The 22,746-nt window shown below is 46.6% G+C and overlaps 1 protein-coding gene across 1 annotated transcript in view; it reads left to right on the top strand.

The window, feature by feature from the left end:
• Window positions 1-22,746, top strand: part of DNAH10 (dynein axonemal heavy chain 10) — a 132,177-nt gene that overhangs the window by 68,375 nt on the left and 41,056 nt on the right. Inside the window, exons 35-47 of the mRNA XM_064578247.1 lie at window positions 1,701-1,889; window positions 3,883-4,029; window positions 4,562-4,753; window positions 6,248-6,366; window positions 8,492-8,650; window positions 9,802-9,937; window positions 11,077-11,199; window positions 12,665-12,799; window positions 13,104-13,320; window positions 16,421-16,540; window positions 17,307-17,452; window positions 19,636-19,788; window positions 20,752-21,012. Of these exons, the coding sequence (XP_064434317.1) occupies window positions 1,701-1,889; window positions 3,883-4,029; window positions 4,562-4,753; window positions 6,248-6,366; window positions 8,492-8,650; window positions 9,802-9,937; window positions 11,077-11,199; window positions 12,665-12,799; window positions 13,104-13,320; window positions 16,421-16,540; window positions 17,307-17,452; window positions 19,636-19,788; window positions 20,752-21,012 (2,097 nt within the window). The remainder of the gene's footprint in view (window positions 1-1,700; window positions 1,890-3,882; window positions 4,030-4,561; window positions 4,754-6,247; window positions 6,367-8,491; window positions 8,651-9,801; window positions 9,938-11,076; window positions 11,200-12,664; window positions 12,800-13,103; window positions 13,321-16,420; window positions 16,541-17,306; window positions 17,453-19,635; window positions 19,789-20,751; window positions 21,013-22,746) is intronic.

Genomic DNA, 22,746 nt, shown 5'->3' with positions numbered 1-22,746 from the left:
AGTAGAAGAAGTAGTAGCTACCGATGGGTAAGGCAGTGTTCTCAAGTAAGTGGTGGACAGAGCCCCCATTAAAGAAAAATATATTCTTGGTCACTTCCCAAGTTCGAGAAAAAAGCAGTCTTCAAGATTAATGGTCTGATCAAAATGTCTTTCAATAGATGTTATCACACAAACACAAAATTTTGCCTTCCTACCTCGTCAAGTTAGAGGATTTTTAAGGTTTGTTTGTTATCAAAACGAAAAGGCAGATGTGAAAAATTTTTGAGCATCCACCAATCTCTGCCCATCCAAGGATGCGTTTGTAGACCTGAGTTGGTAAGTCTGTATTAAGTTACAGCTGATGAGGCTGGATCAGAATTTGGAGAAACATGATCTTATTACATAATTTAGATAGCCCAGAAGTGGGTTCTCTGACCAAAGGGACCAGAGTGGCTGGGCCACGTCCCTGCACCGGGCCTCCTGGGATCCTAATGTGCTCCGCTGTTCCCCCTGTGACCCTGTGTTCCCAGCATTCTGTCATCCACATGCCACTCGCCCTGCAGACACACCAGGCTCTGTCACACCAAATGTGTTCCTGTCTGCCTGAAATTGTCCTTCCTTCCTTTGTGCCTGAAAACGCCTATATATTGTCTAGGGTCCTACAGAGCCTCATCAAGAAGTTCAGGGCACAAATTTGGCTTGGGCTGGTGAGGATTCACTTGTGGGTACTTCTGTGGCCCTGGCATCCCGCCTGCTTTTCTCCCAGATCTCAGTGAGGCTCACTGTCAAGAGATTATGTAAACTTGATCCTGTTAAACATTTTCAGGATTCCCATAAAGGCTTTGGATGCATTTTCTTTTAATTGGTTCTTCTGAAATATTTTAGGGCCAAGCTTACTGCTTCTGAGGGAGGGAAATTGAACCTGAAGTGCATTCAGGTTTGTAGAACCTGTGTGTTTTTTTTTTTAAGACTTTATTTATTTGTCAGAGAGAGAGAGCACAAGCAGAGGGAGTCAGAGGCAGAGGGAGAAGCGGGCTCCCTGCTGAGCAAGGAGACCAATGTGGGGCTCGATCCCAGAACCCTGGGATCATGACCTGAGCTGAAGGCAGATGCTTAACCGACTGAGCCACCCAGACATCCCTAGAAGCTGTTTTTTAAAGAGCAGGCCTGTCTGTCCAGAAGGCAATCTGGGCCCCACATGGATATCAGGGAGTGGGTGAGGGCGGTCTCAGCGTGGGCTTGGGAGACAAGACAGTGGCTTCCTTCCTCGGGGCCGCATTAGCTCCCGAGGCAATCTGTGCTTCATAAAAACACAGTTTTCTGTCTTTGTCTATGTGGTGGACCAGTGAAAGAAATAAAATAGTAAAATCTTAGAGAAAAAGTTGAAACAGGTGAAACTGGACCGGAGGCTAAAGAAACTCAAAGTATAGGGGCATCTGGGGCATCCCCAGACTGCACTCTTTGCCAGCTTCAGCCACTTCTCAAGTGTGCAGAGCCTGGATTCAGATCAGGGTTGGGGGGAGGTCAAGGCTTGCCGCCTAGAACACTCAGGTCATAAGCATGAGGACTCCATGTTTAATGCCTGGAAACGGAAGGGAGTCAAAGGGTGGCCTCTGCCTTATACCTGTGAAGACAGACGGTCCCGTGGCTCTCCCAGCCCCCTCTCCCCGGTGGTGGGCCTGCTGGCCTTGTAACCGTCTTCCTTTCCTATCATCCTCCAGTTTGAAGGGCAGGAGATCTCCCTGGACTCGAGAATGGGCATCTTCATCACCATGAACCCGGGCTACGCGGGCCGCACGGAGCTGCCGGAGTCGGTGAAGGCCCTCTTCAGGCCCGTGGTGGTGATCGCGCCTGACCTGCAGCAGATCTGCGAGATCATGCTCTTCTCGGAGGGCTTCCTCTGGGCCAAGGTGCGGCCTCGTTAGCGCCCGGCCCGGCCATCCCAGGAGCCTGGCTCCACTCTCAGACGGGGCACTTGGGAAGTTTGCATTCTGTGTGGCTTAGTTTGTTTGTTTGTTTGTTTTTTTGCTTTGCCTCTCTCCTCCTCCTGGTCTCTTTTTAAAATTGTAAGTCTTATTTTTGAGTAATTTGACTCACAAGAAGTGGCAAAAATAGGGGTGCCTGGATGGCTCAGTCGTTAAGCGTCTGCCTTCGGCTCAGGTCACGATCCCAGAGTCCTGGGATCGAGTCCCACATCGGGCTCCCTGCTCGGCGGGGAGCCTGCTTCTCCCTCTCCCATTCCCCCTGCTTGTGTTCCCTCTCTCGCTGTGTCTCTCTCTGTCAAATAAATAAATAAAATCTTAAAAAAAAAAAGTGGCAAAAATAGTGCAGAGTTCCACGTGGCCCTCCCCCAGTGAGGACATCTTATACCCCCTAAGGCAGGTTGTCAAAACCGGGGAAGTGACGAGGGCACAGTGCTGTTAGCTCAGGTATAGCCTTTACCCGGATTCCATCAGGCTTTACATCCTCTCTCTCTCTCTCTCTGGTATGTATGTAGAGTTCTAGAACATTTTGTCGCGTGTGTGGCATAACCACCTCCACACTCCCGATCCAGAGCTGGGCCATCACCACAAAGAAAGCCCCTCCTGTCATCCCCTGGTAACACACCCTCTGCCCGCGCTGACTCCTGGCAACCACCTGTCATTCTTTGTCGTGACAGTCGGTCGCTTCGAGAATGTTCTGTGCATGGAATCATACGTATGTAACCCTCTTTGATGGGCTTCTTTCACTTAGCCTCATGCCGTGAGAATAGGTGGCTTTTAAAACACGCAGGCGCACACAAACACACATGCACACAATCTCCTTTATCATCTTAGAAAATATGTATAGGGGCGCCTGGGTGGCTCAGTTGGTTAAGCGACTGCCTTCGGCTCAGGTCATGATCCTGGAGTCCCGGGATCGAGTCCCACATCAGGCTCCCTGCTCGGCAGGGAGTCTGCTTCTCCCTCTGACCCTCCTCCCTCTCATGCTCTCTGTCTCTCATTCTCTCTGTCTCAAGTAAATAAATAAAATCTTAAAAAAAAAAAAAAAAAAGAAAATATGTATAAAAAAGTATGCACCTGTATTTTCCCAGAAGCTTCTGGAAAATATGCAAAATAGCAAATATTTTCAACACAAAGGGTTGTGAGGTTTCTTTTGTGTAATTTTTTTTTAAAAAGGCTCTTACTGCTCGCATGTTGTCCGGATTTTGAACAGGAGTGTTGGGATCTCTGGTTCTTAGTCCCCACGCCATCCTTAGGGAGCAGCAGGCTTTGAATACTTGAGGTAGTCGTCTGCATCAGTGGCTACATCAGTAGTCTATGAGTGGCTGATTCGTCTTGAAAAATGAGTTACAGGAGAAGCTTTTTTTTTATAAAAAAGATTTTATTTATTTATTTGAGAGAGACTGAGAGCAAGAGAGAGAGAGAGCATGCGTGAGCAGGAGTTGAGGGGAGGGACAGAGGGAAAGGGAGAAGCAGACTCCCTACTGAGCAGGGAGCCCGATGCGGGGCTCAGTCCCAGGACCCCAGGATCATGACCTGAGCTGAAGGCAGTCGCTTAACCGACTGAGCCACCCAGGCGCCCCCAGGAGATTTAATAATATGTTCAGGTCCAAATAAACAGGAAGCATATCTTCAGAGTGTGATTGCTAGGATTTAAAAAGTTGGACGGGTTCTATTCTTTAAGCCAGTGAAGATCTTCCTCAGCTTTCAAAGACAGTCCTCAAAGTTTGGTAAGACCTGCATTCTCTGAAATTAGTGCCTAATTTGTCATCGTTGAAAACGAAGGCCCCACCCTAAGGTATTGCTCTAGGAGGCAGTGCTCCACCTGAACACCTTTATGTCCATTTTCTTTGTGGAATGGTGTTCTGTTGCTTTCGGGTCATTTTCTTTCTTTGCTTTTCATTGTCTTTGATCACAAAAGACCCTGGCCAAAAAGATGACCGTCCTTTATAAGCTGGCCCGGGAGCAACTCTCCAAGCAACATCACTATGATTTTGGACTGAGAGCCCTGAAGTCCGTGTTGGTAATGGCTGGAGAGCTGAAGAGAGGCTCTTCTGACCTTAGAGAGGTAGGGGGCCACGCATGCGGGCATCCTCCGGGGCTTCCTCCAGTTCTCCCGCACCGAACAAACACTGGGGTGAGAGGATGGGCTACAGTATGGTCCCCACTGGAAAGTTTTAGTCTTCGCTGTCACTTCATTTGGTTGCTGGCCTTAACTGAGTCTCTTATAATTTATTATTATTTTTTCTAATTTGACTAATTATCATAGGCCAAGTTGAAGGTCTTCACAGCACCAAAGTGTCTGCAGGAAGGTGGGGTGGAGGGGTGGGGACAAACCCCGTTCTCAGGAAGACATGAGCCTAAGTTTGCGGTGTTTTTTCTGCTTTGCAATAAAAGCATGAGACTTCCTCTAAAGCAGACATCAGCCATGGCTGTTTTGTGGGCAGCAGGCTCCCATGTTTCTCCAGCGACTACACTTGCAGTGCTGTAGGTCTTATATTTTATATACAGTTTCGTTTTATATTTCATAAGTGGATTTCTAGACTAGTCCCTGGGTCTTTCGGAAATATCTTTGAAGACGTCTCTTCCGTTCCATCCAGGATGTGGTGCTGATGAGGGCCCTTCGAGACATGAATCTGCCCAAGTTCGTATTTGAGGACGTCCCTCTTTTCCTTGGTTTGATTTCTGACCTGTTTCCTGGACTAGACTGCCCGCGCGTCCGCTACCCCGATTTTAACGATGCCGTGGAGCGGGTGCTGGAGGAGAGTGGCTACATTGTCCTACCTGTCCAGGTAAGTTGGTGTGCAAATGAGTCCACAGGCGGCATCTGGGTCCTTTCCATTTGAAAAAAATTAGATGTGGTAAAACACACCTAACATTTACCATCTTAAGCATTTCTCTCTCTCTCTCTCTTTTTTTTTTGTGGTGAAGTACCCATAACGAAAATTTTCATCTTACCCATTTTTCATACAGTTTAGCAGTGTTAAGTATATTAATATTGCTGTGAAACAGATCTCCACAACTTCTCCATCCTGCAAAACTGACACTCTGTCCCCATTAACCAACAACTCCGCATCCCCCTCCCTAGTCCCTGGCACCCACCCGTTCTGTCTCCATGAATCTGACTCCTCTGGGGACCTCATGTAAGTGGCATCTTGCGGCATGCATCCTTTCGTGACTGGCTTATTTCAGCATGTTCTCATGGCTCATCCATAGTGTGGCAGATATCAGAATCACCTTTCTTTTTGAGGCTGAGTCCTATTCCACGGTATGTACCTACCACCCTCCAGGTGTTTTTGGTATAATGTGATAAGTATTTCGTTTTGGGGTCCCACCATCTCGTGTTCTCTCCCCACCCCAAACTTTTTCTTTTTTCCAGAGTCACACTTACAAGAAAAATTAAATTAGATGTTACTGATAAGATTTTGATCGTCTGAAGTCTGTAAGGTTGTATATGTTGTCAGTAAGCCATAAATTATTGCCGGAGTGTTCTGCTGAGGGTGTAAATGCCTAAGGCTGCAGGACCAGAGTGGCCGCCTCTGGTCAGGCTGTCTCAGGGCGTCAGGCTCCCCAGAAGCCTCGGGCTGCGGCAGCAGGTACCAGCCACAGATGAGAGAGCTCTCTGCACCTTTCCTGACCCTGACGTTTTCTTCTGGATGTGGTTGTTTAGGAAGGGAATGTGAAATGGCGTAGCAGCTATGGAAAAATAGTCTAGCAGAGTCCCAAGACGTTAACGGTAGAGTTACCATATGCCCCAGAATCCCACTCCTGTGTACCTACCCAGGGGAAATGAAAACATAGGTCCATGTAAGAACTTTCACACAAATGTTCGTAGCACCATTATTCGTAAGAGCCCAGAAATAGAAACAATGCAGATGTTCACCCATGGATGAATAAACCTATCCACTGTGGATAGGTTCGTATTTATTGTGGATGCAATCTATCCACACAGTGGAATAGTACCCAGCCACAAAGAAGAAGTCAGTCCTGACCCACGCCGCAACGTGGATGGACCGTGAGAACATGCGAAGTGAGAGTAGCCAGACACGAAGGCCTGCATATACCGTGGGAGTGGTGTCAGCAGCTGGGGGGTGGGGATGAATGAATGCAGTTTTGGGGGTGATGAAAATGTTCTAAAATTGAATGTGGTAATGCTGCACATACTAAGACCCAATGAACTGCACACTTAAATGGGTGAATTGTGTGGTATGTGATTTATAACTCAACAAAGCTGTTTAAACAAAAAAAAAAAGATGTGTTTACTCCTGCCAATGGTTGCCCCACAGGTGGATAAAGTGGTTCAGATGTTCGAGACCATGTTAACCCGCCACACGACCATGGTGGTGGGGCCCACCGGAGGGGGCAAGTCCGTGGTCATTAATGCTCTGTGTCAGGCCCAGACCAAGTGAGTATGACCCCGAGGGGAGGGCCTGGTTGCCAGGGTGGTGTCCCGGTCAGGATGGTAGTGGTATCACCTAACCCCACTTTGCTTTCTCAATTCCTGGGAGGTAAAATTTGTCATAAAACACTGCCTTTTAAAAAATTTTTTATTTATTTATTTATTCAATGTATTTAGAGAGTTGGGGGAGGGGGGGACGGAATCTCAAGCAGACTCGTGCTGAGCGTGGACCCTGATGTGGGGCTCGATCTCACGACTCTGAGATCATGACCTGAACTGAAATCAAGTCAGATGCTTAACTGACTGAGCCACCCAGGTGCTGCAAACACTGCATTTTTTTAAAATTACAAAAGCAAAAAGTTCATTCATGTTTGAAACTACATATAGCTACCAAAAGAAGACATTTTTAATCCAGGTGTAATCCAGTTAGAAAGGAACACAAAACATTTTTAATGCATTGGACGTATGGCCACCAATTACTTTCATGACCCAATCATCTTCAGAATTGCATACAATACAAAAAGAGAGAAGAGGGGCACCCATTACACAGGGTCAATATTCAATCCTGAGTACTGAAATCTGAACACATCAGTGTCCTAAACACCATGTTAGACTCAGAGCGTCTCTACTTGTTTCATTGCTGATTTGCTAGTTTAGAAGGCAAAACAGTGACCCTTTCGTGCATCAGACTATGACTGGGTTTATCTGTGAGAGGAGTGTTTCACAAACAGCCTTATAAGGATATTTTGAAAATTAACTTAAGTTGTATTTTCTTGGTGTTCAGGTTGCTCCTTCCAAGTAAATCAGGACACTCACCATTATGCAATACTATTATGGTATCAGAGTGGCCAAAAACAGAGTGTCCTCTCTCCAAAGGCCTTATTATCGCCAGCCCAGTGGGAGCATTGCTGGTCCAAGGGAAAGGGACCTCACACTCCTAATACAGAATATTCTGAAGACCTGTAGTGAATGTAGTGCCTATCCTTATACTGAGTTGGTTCTTCTGACTTCTCACTTTTCTCTTAAGCAAGAACTAGCTTCCACAAAGACTTCATGCTAATATTCCAGCAAAAATCTAAATCAAGCCTTATAATCTTTGTGACTAACATTTCTAGATAGTCTATAAAGCTAATGAGTAAGTGTCATTTTTTTTTTTCTTATTTCTTCTTACGTTTCTTATGAGAAAACCAGTGGACAGTGGCTTACTGATTTTAAATGGGTGTGCCATAGCCATCCTGCCTTCTATTCTTTTTTTTAATATTTTACTTATTCACGAGAGACAGACAGAGGCAGAGGGAGAAGCAGGCTCCCTGCTAAGCAGGGAGCCTGATGTGGGCTCGATCCCAGGACCCTGAGATCATGACCTGAGCCAAAGGCAGATGCTTAACCCTGAGATCATGACCTGAGCCATCCAGGTACCCCTGCCTTTTATTCTTTAATTAATTCATCATAGGTAATTGATAGAACTTCATTTACATGTGTGTATTTACATGTCACCATTATTTTTATTTACTTATTTAGTTAATTATGAACTACTGTTTTTGTGTAGTCTGGTTTTCTGTAGATGAATTAATCCCATAATGTTACAGGAATTTATAGGCATTATGGTGGCAAATGCCCTGTCTACACGATTTATAAAGTCAGCAACACAGAGCAGATATCCTGTAAATATGAGGGATTGAACATTAGTAGTCCAAGGGTGTGTTATGTTGTCCTGGATGACTATTATCTCCTATAAGCTAATTAAGAAATATTTACATAAATTGTCATAGGCATGAACATATAACTTAGCCTCTCGATGCCCTCAAAAGGCAAAGCTGTGTTTTTAGTTCAGACCTTACTTGTGTTGGGGCCACATTTTCGGTGAAACATGGTTCCCTTGCATTTAGTGTAAGCCATTAACAGTAAGTGGGAAGCCCAGCGGAGAGTTTGTGTGGGTTGTGTTGTGTTTTATTTTACTTAAATTCGATTAGCCAACATATAGTAGTACATCATTAGTTTCAGATGTGTGGATTGCATTTTAATTCTGGATTGGATCTAAAACATCAAATCCCCACACAGGTGGCCCAGACTGTTTTCCTAATGCGTTTAGGCCACCTGGACCACAGCTGAAGCCTCTCCTTTGATTTAGGCTTGGGCTGATGACAAAGTTGTACATCCTGAATCCCAAAGCCATGAGTGTCATAGAGCTCTATGGCATCCTGGACCCCACTACCCGAGACTGGACAGATGGAGTGCTGTCAAACATCTTCAGGGAGATCAACAGGCCAACAGATAAGAAGGAGCGAAAGTGAGTACCTTTGTGAGTAGGAGAGAGCCTGGGTTAGTTCATGTTAATTATCTAAATGTTACGGGTAAAAAAGACAATGTACGGTATTGCAGTTTCATGCATGGATGCCCACAGACCTAGAGTCAGATGTTGAGGGCCCTGTTCACAAAGTACCGGGTGGGATCTTAGTTCTCTATGTGTTATCTCTGTCTCCTTGACTGTGAGGATACTCTCCCCTCTGTAAGGGTACTTGTCATTGGAGAAGGCCCCACCTGGATAATCTAAGATGCTGTCATCTTGAGATCTTTAATTACATCAGCAAAGACCCCCCTGTCCCCCCAAATAAGGTCTCATCACAAGTTCTGGATGGACATATCTTTTGGGGGCCACCATTCAACCCATTGCACATGGGTATATAAAATATTTCCCTTTTCTCTTAACCTTACCATGAGAAAACTTGGTGTAAAAACCAGTGATAAATAGCCATTGCTATTCAGTCTCAGTTTCAAGAAAAAAATGAGATCGTGGTACTGTCTGTCTCCATGGACAGCTGCTACTGAGCTTCTGCAGATTGTTCCTATGCCAGAATGCAGGTCTGTGTTGTCAGCCCTCCAGTCTGCAAGAGAAGCAAGACATCCAGATTTTTGTGTGAAGTTTCTTAATTCTTAATTTCTCAATTCAATGTTGCTGACTGACTCAAACAGTTTTTGTAAGATTATTTATTTGAGGGAGAGAGAGTGCACGAGTGGAGGGGCAGAGGGAGAGAATCTCCAAGCATAGTCCCTGCTGAGCACCGAGCCCGAAGTGGGACCTGAGCCCATGACCCATGAGATCATGACCTGAGCAGAACCTAAAAGTTGGACGCTCAACTGAACAAGCCACACAGGGGCCTGGACTCAATTTTTATGTTGTTGTTGTTGTTTTTCCATTTGATTTTATGCGTCAAAGCTCTGGACCAAGTTGGGTGCTCTGTCACAGGTCCTGGGACAAAACTCCAGGAAAAAGACATCAGCATGAATGGGGAGGTTCATGAACTTTACATAAAGCAAAGGCTTTTAAACATGCAGTCTAGTTGTTTATAGCTGTAGACATGACTGGTTTTCTTTATTTCTCCAGGTTGGAGATTTACAGTATGCCTCTTCCAAAGCTTGGCTTACTTTTCTTTGCTACAGGTATATTTTATTTGATGGTGATGTAGATGCTCTGTGGGTGGAAAACATGAATTCTGTGATGGATGACAACAAACTGTTGACGTTGGCCAATGGTGAGCGCATTCGGCTTCAAGCACACTGTGCTCTGCTCTTTGAGGCAAGTAGTGATGAAAAATAAATTTTAATATGTCTTTTAATTAAAAATTTAAATGTTCATTAAATTGGTAGTAAATATAGATGACTAAAGAAAACCCAAACAATGCAGAAGAGTTTTTATGATGAGTACAACTCAGTACTCCCCCTACTCCTCTTATCCCTCTTTATTGAATCCCAGAAGTAACTACTTTTCACTCTTGCATTACTTCTGATCATTATCCTAGTTTCAGTAAATAACACACTTAGCATGCTGTTCCTTCCTTCCAGTCTATGCTATGACTGCTATGAGAGTTCATCTCTCATGCCACTAGCTTACTCCCCTCCTCAGAATACTATATTGCTAAATCAGTTAAATCAGTAAACAGTATTTGCATTATTATGTATATGGAAATATTTACTGTAGAGCCAACTAGTATACTGTTATTTTTACTTTCTTTTAGAGTCTTTTTTTAAAATCTGGAGTTTGTAGTTGCCTTCTTTTTTCTCTCACACTATTTGCCTTTACCTTTTCTTCATTTGTTTGAAATTTTCAAACTTTTTATCGTATCTTTTGAACCTGTTTCACAGTGGTGGCCCTGAGACTTGCTTTCACTTTGGCTTAGTGTCAATGCTGTTTTTAACTTGGCCTGCAAAATTTGTCGATGCATGAATATTTGTGCATATCATTCTTATTGGTTGACTGAACTGTGTTTTTTCATAGAGAGATAAGTGTGTTATATTTATAGTTTAGGTGCATACATATTAAGTTTTATACTACCCAATCTCAACTATGTTTTAAAAAAGTGAAGAAAAAAGACTGAGAGGAAAATACTCCAAAACAATGTTTGTTTCTTGGTGTTGGGATTTTGGATAACTTATTTTCTCCTCTATAGTTTTCTATTTTTGTCAGGTAGTCTAAAGTATATTAATTTTCACGTTAATTTATAGGTAAAGAAAACTTAAAAAGGTGCTACATCAGAATGTATAATCTTCCCATGATAAACTTAAGTGTTCAGTTAGAAGCCTCATGAAAGCTGTGTTAATCTGGGTATGACATGGGTTTTATGCAGTTGAAAAAACTTTACATAAAGCAAAGGCTTTTAAACATGCAGTCTAGTTGTTTATAGCTGTAGACATGACTGGTTTTCTTTATTTCTCCAGGTTGGAGATTTACAGTATGCCTCTCCTGCAACTGTGTCTCGATGTGGAATGGTTTATGTGGATCCTAAAAACTTGAAATATCAACCATTCTGGAAAAAATGGGTTAATGAAATACAGAACAAGGTGGAAATTATTTCTAAAATGAACTTAAAAGTTATTAGTACTAGTGGTTAGTTGGATAAACATAATCCAGAGGGATGTTTGTAGTTAAAGCCATGACCTTGACCTTGATCTGTTTATGATCTTAAGCACTTAGTGTTATTAATAAATTGGATGAAAACATGGAAGATACACTTAGGAGATTTCCAGATAATTCCATAACTGATGGGATAGGTAATGATTTTGATAATATAGATCAGGGGCTGATAATTTTTTCCGTAAAGGGATAGAGAATAAATATTTTAAGGTCTGTGGGCCATATGGTTTCTTTTGCAACTACTGAACTATGCCATTGTGGCCTGAAAGCAGCCACTGTAGGTGAATGGGCATATCTATGTACCAATAAAACTTTATTTACATAAACAGGTGGTGGGCCAGATTTGGCTTGCGGGTTGTAGTTGGCAAATCCTGGTCCAGCCAGGCCCAGCTATTAAGAGACTTGTCTCTAGAGGGGCTGGGCCCAGCTTTTACTTAATTGGATGAATGTTGTATGTGAAGGACCTAGCTTGTCATGTAATTGAGTTCTGATGGTTTTAGTTAACTTCAAACTCTGTCATGTGTCACGTGACTGCTAAAACCTGTATCATTGTACAAAAGGCTTCATTAAAAAGTGCAGAGTGGGAGCCTGGGTGGCTCAGTCAAGCGTCTGCCTTTGGCTCAGGTCATGATCCCAGGGTCCTGGGATCGAGCCTCACATCAGGCTCCCTGCTCAGTGGGGAGTCTCTTTCTCCCTCTGTCCCTCCCCCTGCTTGTGCTCTTGTTCTTTCTCTCTCAGATAAATAAAAAAAAAATCTTAAAAAAAAAAAAAGTGCAGAGATAGGTGTGACAGTCATGTGAAGGTTGTGAGGCCCACACACATGTGAAGATTTGACCACACCCAGGACACCATGACCATATTCTCAAAGTATCGCTAGAAGGACCATTAGGCTGATGGTGAATTGGAAACCGGGACATAATTATCCCACAGAAGAGAAGACCAAGGGGAGCATGATAGGACCATGGGAGGCATTGCTGTAAGGGAGAGAGGGCTGTCTAATGGCCCATGCAATCTCTGGTGGTCCTCAATGCCTTGATAGGGAGAGGGGCCTTCTGCTGCTTTGCACTCTCTGCAAGATGACTATGGCCATGTAACTTGAATTCAAAGATAATCAGCCCCATTGCTGTCAAATGGGATCTGCTTTCCTCCCTCCCTCCCCGGTGGTGGGGTAGACTCTATGGCAGTGAAATGAAATGCTTCACGATGAAAGTGCACTATAGGGGACAAATCTCTACAAATATAAGGCACTATTACCAGAGTTTACTCACCTGTCAAATTTATCATTCATCAGAAGACCTTTCTCATCCCTCTTTTGCCAAGATAAGCTTTCCACTAGCTTCCATTTAAATAAAGGAATCCTTGAAAATGCATTGGAATTCTGCTCTTTTATAGGTAGAGCAGGGCAATTTAGAGAGTCTCTTTGAGAAATACGTGCCCTATCTCATCGATGTGATAGTAGAAGGGATAGTGGATGGAAGACAAGGCGAGAAGCTGAAGACAATAGTCCCTCAGACAGACCTAAATATGGTAAGAAACTATCTCTGTTAGCAAAGAGAAATTCTTCCCTAAAGGTGGACCCACGGTCCAGGGGAAGCAGAGATGCTAGGGGGGTGAACTGTAACATTGCAGGTTACTGACAAGGAAGACACAGCTCTTCCTTCAGGGACCCTGTGCAGGACAAGATGCCAGGCTCCATCTGATTGAACCAATATGGTGGGTCATAAGTTCCCATCACTCTGGGACCTGGGATCCCAGGATTTAGGACCAGAACTGACCCTGGGGTGGGGGGAGTACAATATATGGGCTGATCGGGGATTTTCCTGTGCACTAGGTAACCCAGTTAACCAAGATGTTGGATGCACTACTAGAAGGAGAAATAGAGGACCCCGACCTTCTGGAGTGCTATTTCTTAGAGGCTCTGTACTGTTCTCTGGGCGCTTCTCTGCTCGAGGATGGAAGGATTAAATTTGATGAATGTATTAAACGACTTGCTTCTTTGCCTTCTGCCGATACGGAAGGAGAATGGGCCAATCCCGGGGAATTGCCAAGTAAGAACTGAATGCAACCTGTTTTCCTGCTCAGAATGCTTTTGGGGAGGTTTTTAGAGGAAGTGACCTTGCTTTTCCACGTGTTTGCCTGTATGGGTTTTGCAGCTCGTTTGCTTCTGTGGACAAACATGCAATGGTCAGAGCCCCTGGTGTATCCTCAGAAGTTCTGATGCATGAGCTGGAGCCCCGGTGGCTTTTCATGTTGACTAAACTTTTTTCCTCTGAGGCTAGGCACTTGCTGCCTTCCCTTTGTTTAAGTTTTTAAAATTTGTCACACTTTGCCTGACTTTGAGTTTCTTCTCCTTTGGACTTATCTTTTTTTTTTTTTTTAAACCGCCTCTCTAAATTTCCACGACTTAATTCAGCTGCTGTCTTCCCAAGTATTTGAACAGAAGGTGATCAAGTGAGGATCGGTAGGTCATTCCTAGGAGATCCTCATATTAAAGTTTTAGGTTTGTGAAAAAATGCGCATGCTCCAAGAACTATATTTGGTGAAAGCATGCCTTTTTCAAGAACTATACATAACACTAGGATCCGTCTTTGTCTGTTTCTTGATGATATTTGAATATGACTTGGCCCGTAGACATCTTTCCAAGTCGTAGTCTATCCTCATTACCTCGGGTGTTCTTTTGAACGCATAGAGTAAAATGGTCTCAGGTCTTTCTAATGGAGACCACTGAGCAAATTAAAGATGTTTTTCAAGTCCCCGCCCTCTTGGGTGGCAGTTTGCTCAGACTTTCCCAGCTCGGCAAGCCTCCTTTGGGTGAGTGCTTCCCAACTCTGCATGCCACGCGGGCTTCGTGTGGCAGTCATCAGCAAGCCCCTCACTCGGGGGCCCTAGTGTGCTCTCGTTTTGGGGACCTGAGTGGCCCTGTGGACACCTCATTTCCAGATGCCTTCTGCCCTCAACCCCAGCAATGGGTCCCCTGACCTCATTCATGCTAGCTCAAAACACCCGGCACTGTGTCTGCATCGTCTATGTATATTGGCCTCCGTGACTCCAGCCATACCTGTCCATCTGGGCCTCGCGGGGACTGCCACCCACCTCTCTTCTTGTCCCCTCTCTAGCCCAACCCTGTGCTCCTTGCTTTTCTCTTCGCGTCCTTCACTGTTGGTCTATTACCCTCTCTTGTCCCAACCCCTGGCCCCCTTGCCCTGTTGTCCTTTCTGAAATCCCCGTGAGGAGCCCTGAATCTGTCTTCTGTGCTTCTCCAGGGCTGAGTGACACAGAAAACCACGAATTCAGACTGCTGCCTCCGTAAATGGAGTCTCGGCCTTGAACTCTCCCGTCCTCACGGGTAGCCTCCCTTTCTTCCCCCCAGACCACCTGACCCTCTCCCCTCGCTCTGCAGAAGATCGTTCTTGCTTCCACAGGAAAAATGGAAGGCATCAGATTCCCCCAGACTTGTTCCGCTCCCCATCTCCCTGCTCAGGGAGGAGGTGGCCCCGGCCACAGAGGCTGCCCTGCACTTTGGGGCTTGCCCTCCTGCTGCTCAGGGGCCCGCTTCCTCGCTGGGCTCCTCTTGAGCTATCTCTCCCGTCTCTCCCCTACTGACCCCATCCCAGCCACTCCTGGACCTGCTCAGGTGACACCTTCCTAATCCTGTCTCCTTCTAGAGACGTCTCTCTGCCTCTTTCCTTTTAAGGCCATGCATCCTTCAAAGGCTGGCTGCAAGCTCTGTCCTCTCATCCCTCTCGCTTCTCAACCCACAGCCACCACCTCCTCGCCCCACAGCTGAAATGTGCTTCCAGCAAGCATCCCCCCTGCCCTCTCTGCCAGAGCCCATGGGCCTTCTTGCCCTCGCTGTCCTGACCTTGCCCCAGCGTCCAGTGCGGCTGACCACGCCCTGCCCTCTTGAAATGTTCTTCCTCTGCCCTGCGGGCCACTCCTGCCCGTCTCCTTCCTCCGCCCCTTCCTCACATTGGGGTTCAGTCCTCCAGCCTCCTTTTGTGCTTCATGTCCTCACGGAGTGCTGGCCATGTGCCCACATCTTCTGACTGCCAGTCTCCTTCCCTTCTGTGCCTTCTCCTGGTTCCCTAACTCAGTTCTGTTGAAATCTGTCTATGATCATCATCTATCAATCACCTGTCTGCCTGCCTTGCACACTGGTGACCTTGATACTTTTTCCCCCACAACCTGTCATTTCTGTCACCCCCACCCCTGCCATCTCTCGTGAGCTCCTGTCACCTGTGCCCCGGGCAAGGCAGGGGCCTCACGAACAGATCTCCCAGTCTCTCCTTACCTCCTCCAGATGTGTTTCCCTCTACAGTCCTACTGGTCATTGCATATGCAGATCTGACCACATCTCCCCCAAGAGGCTAATGTCAGTGGCTCCCCAGGACCCACAGGGTGGAGAACCAGCATCTGGAATGGTCAACCGGGTTCTTCATGCAACAGCCCTGCGGCCCTTCTAGCTTGACTTCGCCTGCTCCCTCTTGCACTACCCACTCACTCCTTTCTTTTCCTCCAGCCACCAGCCATGCTCTCTTCTCCCTCTGACAGAGCCTCCCGGTGGCCCCCAGGGCTCTCAGCTCAGGACTGCCCACCTTTCAGGTCTCAGATTGGATGGCATTTCCTTTGGGAAAGGTTCCCCCAGTGCTAGCTGTAAGAGTTGGCATTGCTGGGGCCTACGGGGGCCCCAGAAGTCTGTCTGGGAGGAGGTGCCCGAGGGAGATTTCCTTAGAGCTGAGTTTGCAGAGCACCCTGTGAGTGGTGTTCAGGTACAAAGAGGTTTGTGCTCTGGGGAGGCCCGGGGCATCCCATGCTCCCTGTGGCACCCGGTGCTGCCCCTTCCTGGTTAGACGCCCTCACGCGGTGCCCGTGCACCTGGGCTTGCCCTGTAGCAGAACATAGCACCACCCACCGCGGGCCCACCAACACCTGGCAGCCTAGGGACCGGGCCTGTCTGCCTCTCTCTCGTGTTCTCAGGGAAGGGACTCAGCGGCTCTCCGCCCAGTGGACGGGAACGTTCATTGGGATACTCAGTTAAGTTGCCGTCCAGGGAACAGGGAGCATTAGCTCAACTCTATCATGTGCCAAAGCTGATTCTGAAGTTCCAGGTCTAGGACTGAAGTGAAATCAGGCCACTGTTTACCGCAGGTCACCTTCCAACCTTGTATGACTTTCATTTTGATTCCACGCGGAAGAAATGGATACCGTGGAATCAATTAGTTCCTGACTATGTGCACAGCCCCAAGAGGAAATTCATCGACATCCTGGGTAAGTGAGAAGCAAACCCCGTTCTTGGTTTAACCGCGTGGGGCTCTCGTTCCGTGAGGCAGGAGCACGGGTCCGGTGGCCTCTGTGGCCCTCCCAAGGCCCACTCAGTGTGCGGGCTGGCCCCGGAAGGAATGAAGGACGAGAGAAAGAGGAACGAGCGAGGTTGCAGCGTGCAACCTCGGGGTTGCGTGCCGTGGATGTTTCTGTGTCGAGCTGTATTTTGAATGCGCCCCTCTGGCTATTTAGGTAATAGTGGCTGATAGAGGGAGACGTACCCAGTTCCTCAGGAGCCGGTCAGGATTAAAAACGACCAGTGGGTAGGACTGAGCCAGACCCGGCTTCATCTTCGGAGCAAGTCGTTGGTCAGGAAACCAGGCCCTGCAGAGAGGTGACTGATGTAAGCCACGGAGACGCTGAGTTTTTAATATCCTGATATCCAGCAGAACTGGATATCAAAAACCCATTTGGGTATTCTAAATCTGGCTGTGGCAGTGATAGGAATGTGTCCAACTCACCAAACTAGACCCTTGACGTGGGTGGATTTCATGGTGTGTAGGTTATATCTCCGTAAAGCTATTAAAGATAAATGGTTGGGGTAAGGAGATTCTCCTAAGCAGATCGCACCCACCCGTGCGTTTTCAAGGTCACATCTTGGGTTTTCGCTGATGCTTTTTGTGGGTTGTTTGGGATTCCGTGGAGCTCTGTGTTGCCACCTGCCCATCCGCTGGCGTTTCCGGGATGCTCCCATGCCTAACATGTTCCTCAGTTCATACAGTGGATACAACACGCATGACGTGGATGCTGGAACAGATGGTCAAGATCAAGCAGCCTGTTATTTTGGTCGGTGAATCTGGCACCTCCAAGACAGCCACTACCCAGAACTTCCTCAAAAATCTGAATGAAGAGATCAATGTAAGTCATTGTACTCATTTGTTACCTACGGCTGTGTAACAAACAACCCCAACGTGTAGCAAGTGCAACCGACGCTCCGTATCTCACCGTTTCTGTGGGTCAGGAATCTCGGAGTGGCTCCGCTGGGTGGTTTGAGCTCAGACTCTCTGCTGAGATCACTGGCCAGCCGTTGGCCGAGGCTGTAGTCATGTGAAGGCCTGACGGGGGCCGGAGGGCCCTCTTCCAAGATGGCAGGCCTCAGTTTCCCCACTGTGTAGACCTTTCCAAGGGCTGCTGGATGGCCTCTTGATGGGGCCGCTGGCTTCTGCCAGAGCCAGTGTCCAAGACGGATGGCAAATCAGATACTGCACTGTCTTTGATGACCTAGGAAATCACCTACCTTCACTTCTGCCACCTTCTGTGGGTCACACAGAGATCACGGTGAATCACCTTGATAGAGTGTGGGAGGGGCCTATGCAGGTGAATACCTGGAGGTGAAGATGAGTGGGGGTCATCTTAGAGGCTGGCCGTCGCATTACTCATCACCATTTTGTGGTTTTTGCCTTCCTCCAGCCCTGTGTTATACGTGGGAGGGTCTGACCGTGTCTGTGCCACAGGGGCAGGCAACAGCCAACTTGCAGTCAGATCTGGAGAGACTCATAGTCAGTGGGGGAGAACCCCTGAAACACGAGAGTGCAGAATGTGCCAGGGCACCACCAAATGTTAGGAACAAGGAGGGTAGTTCTCCTTTCTAGACTTAGAGTTGCCCTACGTGGGCTGCCTGCTCATCATTTCAACTGCCCTGGCTTTAAACAATTTTTATTTAGTGTTTTAATAACTGAGGAAAGACTCTCTCTCCTCCAAGGAGCTGCTTGTGAGTTTCAGGATATCCAGCTCATATGTACTTGCCCCAGATCCACTCTGACTCAGGTTTTTGTTAATATTCACTCATCATTTCTGGAACCTCCTTCTGGAACCTCCAAGGGGAGCAAAGTTTCCTTCAGCTTTCCTCCCTGACTCTCTTACTTAGGCTTGTTCCCAGGAAACCAGAGGGCCCTCTGGGGCAGGGAGTGGGCAGCCGGGCTCTGTGCGATGGGCGTCGTGTGATGTGGGCAGGACTGGGCCGACCTGCCTGTGAGTGCTCAAGCCCACTCACACACCGGCGCATGAAAACATGGTTTACTTAGCTCTCAGGATGTCATTGTGGAGGGCACAGGCGGGAGGTTTCCAGCCCGAGGGACCTGCACGTTTGTGGAGTCAGGCAAACAATAGTGACATTCAGAAACCCCCACCACGATGCCCTTTCCCCTGGGATTCAGCAGCCAATGCTTCTCGGCCCAACAGGCACATCTGATCACATTCATTATAACGAGATGCACATTCGCCTTTGCCACGTTCAGCTCCTGTGCACCTGCCCCTGTGGGCCCCTTAGAGGGCAGGGTGATCTACAGCAGTGGTTCTCAAAGGGTGGTCCCTCGGCCAGGAGTATTGCCTGAAAACTTGCTTACACTGTCCTAGACCTATTGAATTGGAAACTCTGAGGATGGGGCCCTTGGGGCTGCGTCGCACCAAGCCCTCCAGGTGACCCGGGGCATAATTAAGTCTGAGAACCACTGACCAATGAACTCTCACTGCTCTAAGAAGCACAGTGAGAGGCCTGGGTACGTCCCGTGTGTGAGGATGTGCACTCCACACAGGGATCCGGGGGCCTCCCTCACCTTTCTCTCAGCAGCTAGTTCTAAAGATGCTCTCTCAGACCTATTTATTAAGATGCAGCAGGCACGCTAGTCACTTATGGTTGAATACTACTTTGTCATATTGCAAACACCTCTGTGGATTTCATTTCCTGTGATTAAATCACCCTATGAAGTAGTCCAAGCAGATGCTTTATAATCGTCTTACAGATGAGAAAAATGAAGCTCTAAAAGGTTGAACCTCTCTTTGGATGTCCCCTAGCCAGAACTGGGCAGAACTAAGATCCCCCCCTACCCAGTCCCCATTGTGCCCAAGTCCCATGTGCTGCCACTCATTATTGCCCTGTATCACCTGCCAAAAGGAAAGAATGGAGGACAGACACATGTTGGGTTATAAAAAAGTTCAGATACTAGTGAATTTCCAAAATTGATGGTAGCTCATGGTCCAGCATTTCCCTCTGGTACTGTGAAGACACGACCACCTTCTGGAATGATCCTTCTCTGTTGCAGATTGTGTTAATTGTCAACTTCTCCTCCCGCACCACATCAATGGATATCCAAAGAAATTTGGAAGCAAATGTGGAAAAACGAACCAAAGACACGTATGGCCCACCCATGGGAAAACGCCTCCTGGTGTTCATGGACGACATGAATATGCCAAAGGTAGCCTTAGGTTGTGGAGCAGGGAGCGGTGGCCAAGGCTGTGTTCTTGTGTTTGTGTTGCGTATGTGTATGGAGTCTGGGAGTGTGAGAACACATGTCTTCATTCTTCGTAACACCTGCAGGGTGCTGGTTATGGGGAGCCAGCTCAGGAGACAACGTTACCGGAATGCTCTTCTTACGCAGAGGGACTTTTGCTTACTGATGGCTTTCCTTGCTTTCTTAAAGGAGTAAAGTAAGCAGCAGGCAGCCTCCAAACTCTTTACAGCATGTGGTTGAGTAAGTGATTTCCAATGCGCTTAGATGATAATATTGTTCTCAGTCCCACATACTTGGGAAGCATACGGCAGACACTTCCCAAGGATTCCTCTGGATTTACCAAGGAAGAGAAACTTCAGCATGCATGAGGAGAGTGTTTCTGGGGCCAGAGCCTGAGTGGTGTGAATCTATCTTAGTACTGAAATTTAAGTTTATGTAATTCCTGCAGCATGTTTTTTTCCTCTGAAAATCTATCTTCCACATAGACTGTGTGCAGAGCCAGGATCCATCCATCCATCCATCCAACCATCCATCCTTCCATTTATCTATCCATTCATCTATCCACACACTCATCCATCTGTTCATGCACCTGTTCATCTATCCATGCACACACCCATACACCTTTTTATCCATCCATGCATACATCCAGTTAACATATATTTATTGAGCACCTCTTATGGGTCTGGTGCTGAGCAGTGATGAACAAAACATAAGTAGTCCCTGCTCTCATGGAGCTTATGAGACGGATTTTAAAAAATTACAAATGAATATATAGCCGCAAACCTTGAGAAGCCCTGTGGAACGAAAACCACGGTGCTCAGAGAGTAAGAGAAGAGACAAGAATTAGTTCAGATGGTCAGCAAAGGCATCCCTGAGTTCTCTTTTACGGTACTACTGTTATCTCTTTTCTTTAAAAACTAAATCAAGGTGGATGAATATGGCACACAACAGCCAGTCGCCTTGCTGAAGCTGCTGTTGGAAAGAGGCTACTTATATGACCGTGGGAAGGAGCTGAACTGTAAAAGCATTCGGGACCTTGGCTTTATTGCTGCGATGGGAAAAGCTGGAGGAGGCCGCAATGAAGTTGATCCGAGATTTATTTCACTGTTCAATGTCTTCAATGTACCATTTCCTTCAGAGGAGTCTTTGCATTTAATTTATTCCTCCATCCTGAAAGGCCACACCTCGGTAACTTGCTTTTAGTTAGCTGTCTAAACTAGAGGGCCTTGTGTTGGGGAGAAGTCAACTTAGGCATTAGGCACAGAAGGCACGAGGCCCACGGTCCTTTTGGGGGGGTCCATGAAAATGTTCTGATTCCTTTCAAAACCAGAAGAAAAAAATGAATATAGTCTAGCCTGGATTATATTCATCTTTATACCAGTACAGTCGTAAAAAATAAAGTAATATATTTTTATGGTGGAAGAGGCCCAGAAGGCAAGAGTGTCTTGGGTCCACAGAAGTCATGATGTGGCCCTGAGCTGCATGTGCCACATCGAGTTGCAGCAGTGACTCAACTAGGGGACCAGGACCGGGAATCAGACCCCATTCTGCTCCCTGGGCACGTTCCTTGAGCTCTCCTAGACCTGGTTCTCATCTGGAAAGGGGATAATGATGGTATCCACGTCACTGAGTTTCTGGGAGCATGAAAGGAGAAAAATGCACGTGAAATGTGCGGCACAGTGTCTAGGACATAGCAGATACTCATTAGATACTAGTTACTGCTCTCAGTATGATGATTTAACTTGGCCACCACCTCCTGCAAAATGGAACCCATTCATTTAAACGATGACCTTTTGGTCCTGGCATTTCCCTCCTACAGTGAGGTCTGTGCACACAAAGTCTTCAGGGGCAGGAAAGATAAAGGCGTGGAATGGTGAGGTGTGATCGGTAGGAACTGGGGGCACCTGGGATGTTCACGCCTTACCTTAAACTATTCACTTTCAAAACTGGGAGGTCTGCACTAGTCAAATGCAAACCAAAGGCTGCTTTGGGTTTTGGTTTCACATCATGTTGACTTGCCAGTTAATGTGAAAATTTAGGGAAACAAAGCAAATCAGATGATAAGTTTCTTTGACCTTTTAATTTTTTTCTTTTTTTTTTTTAAGAGAGCGAGAGAAGAATGGGGGGTGGTGGGAGGGGCAGAGGGAGAGAGAATCTTAAGGAGGCTCCATGCTCAGTGCAGAGTCTGACGCAGGGCTTGATTTCACGACCCTGAGATCATGAACTGAGCCGAAATTGAGTCAGATGCTCAACCAACTGAGCCACGGAGGCGCCCCTACATATCTCCTCTTTAAAAATTATGGTAAAATTCACATGGTGTAGAATTAGTTATTTTAACCATTTTAAAGTACACAGTTTGGGGCGCCTGGGTGGCTCAGTCATTAAGCGTCTGCCTTCGGCTCAGATCATGATCTCAGGGTCTTGGGATCGAGCCCCACATTGGGCTCCCTGCTCGGCAGGAAGCCTGCTTCTCCCTTTCCCACTCCCCCTGCTTGTGTTCCCTCTCTCTGTGTGTCTTTCTCTGTCAAATAAATAAATAAAATATTTAAAAATAAAGTATGCAGTTTATTGGTATTGAGTACATTCACAATGTTGTACAACCATCACCACTATCTAATTCCAAAATATCTTTGTCACCCCAAAAGCGGTCACACTATCTCATCCTTCAGCCCCTGGCAATTGCTAATCTGCATTCTGTCTCTGTGGATTTCCCTCTTCTGGACATTTCATATAAACGAAATCATATACTATGTGGTCTTCTGTGACTGGCCTCTTTCATTAGCCTTATGTTTTCAAGGTTCATCCGTGTGGTAGTTTATGTGTTAATACTTTGCTCCTTGATATGGCCAAATAATATGCTGCTGTATGGATAGACCACATTGGCTTATCCATTCATCCATTGATAGACACTTCATTTTTTTA

Source organism: Mirounga angustirostris, unplaced genomic scaffold (genome assembly GCF_029215605.1).
Source record: "Mirounga angustirostris isolate CCGP_5_RB_7025 unplaced genomic scaffold, mMirAng1.0.hap1 SCAF_14, whole genome shotgun sequence".
Taxonomy (NCBI): domain Eukaryota; kingdom Metazoa; phylum Chordata; class Mammalia; order Carnivora; family Phocidae; genus Mirounga; species Mirounga angustirostris.
The sequence above is the reverse complement of the archived record's forward strand: the minus strand, read 5'-3'. Positions and strand labels throughout refer to the sequence as shown.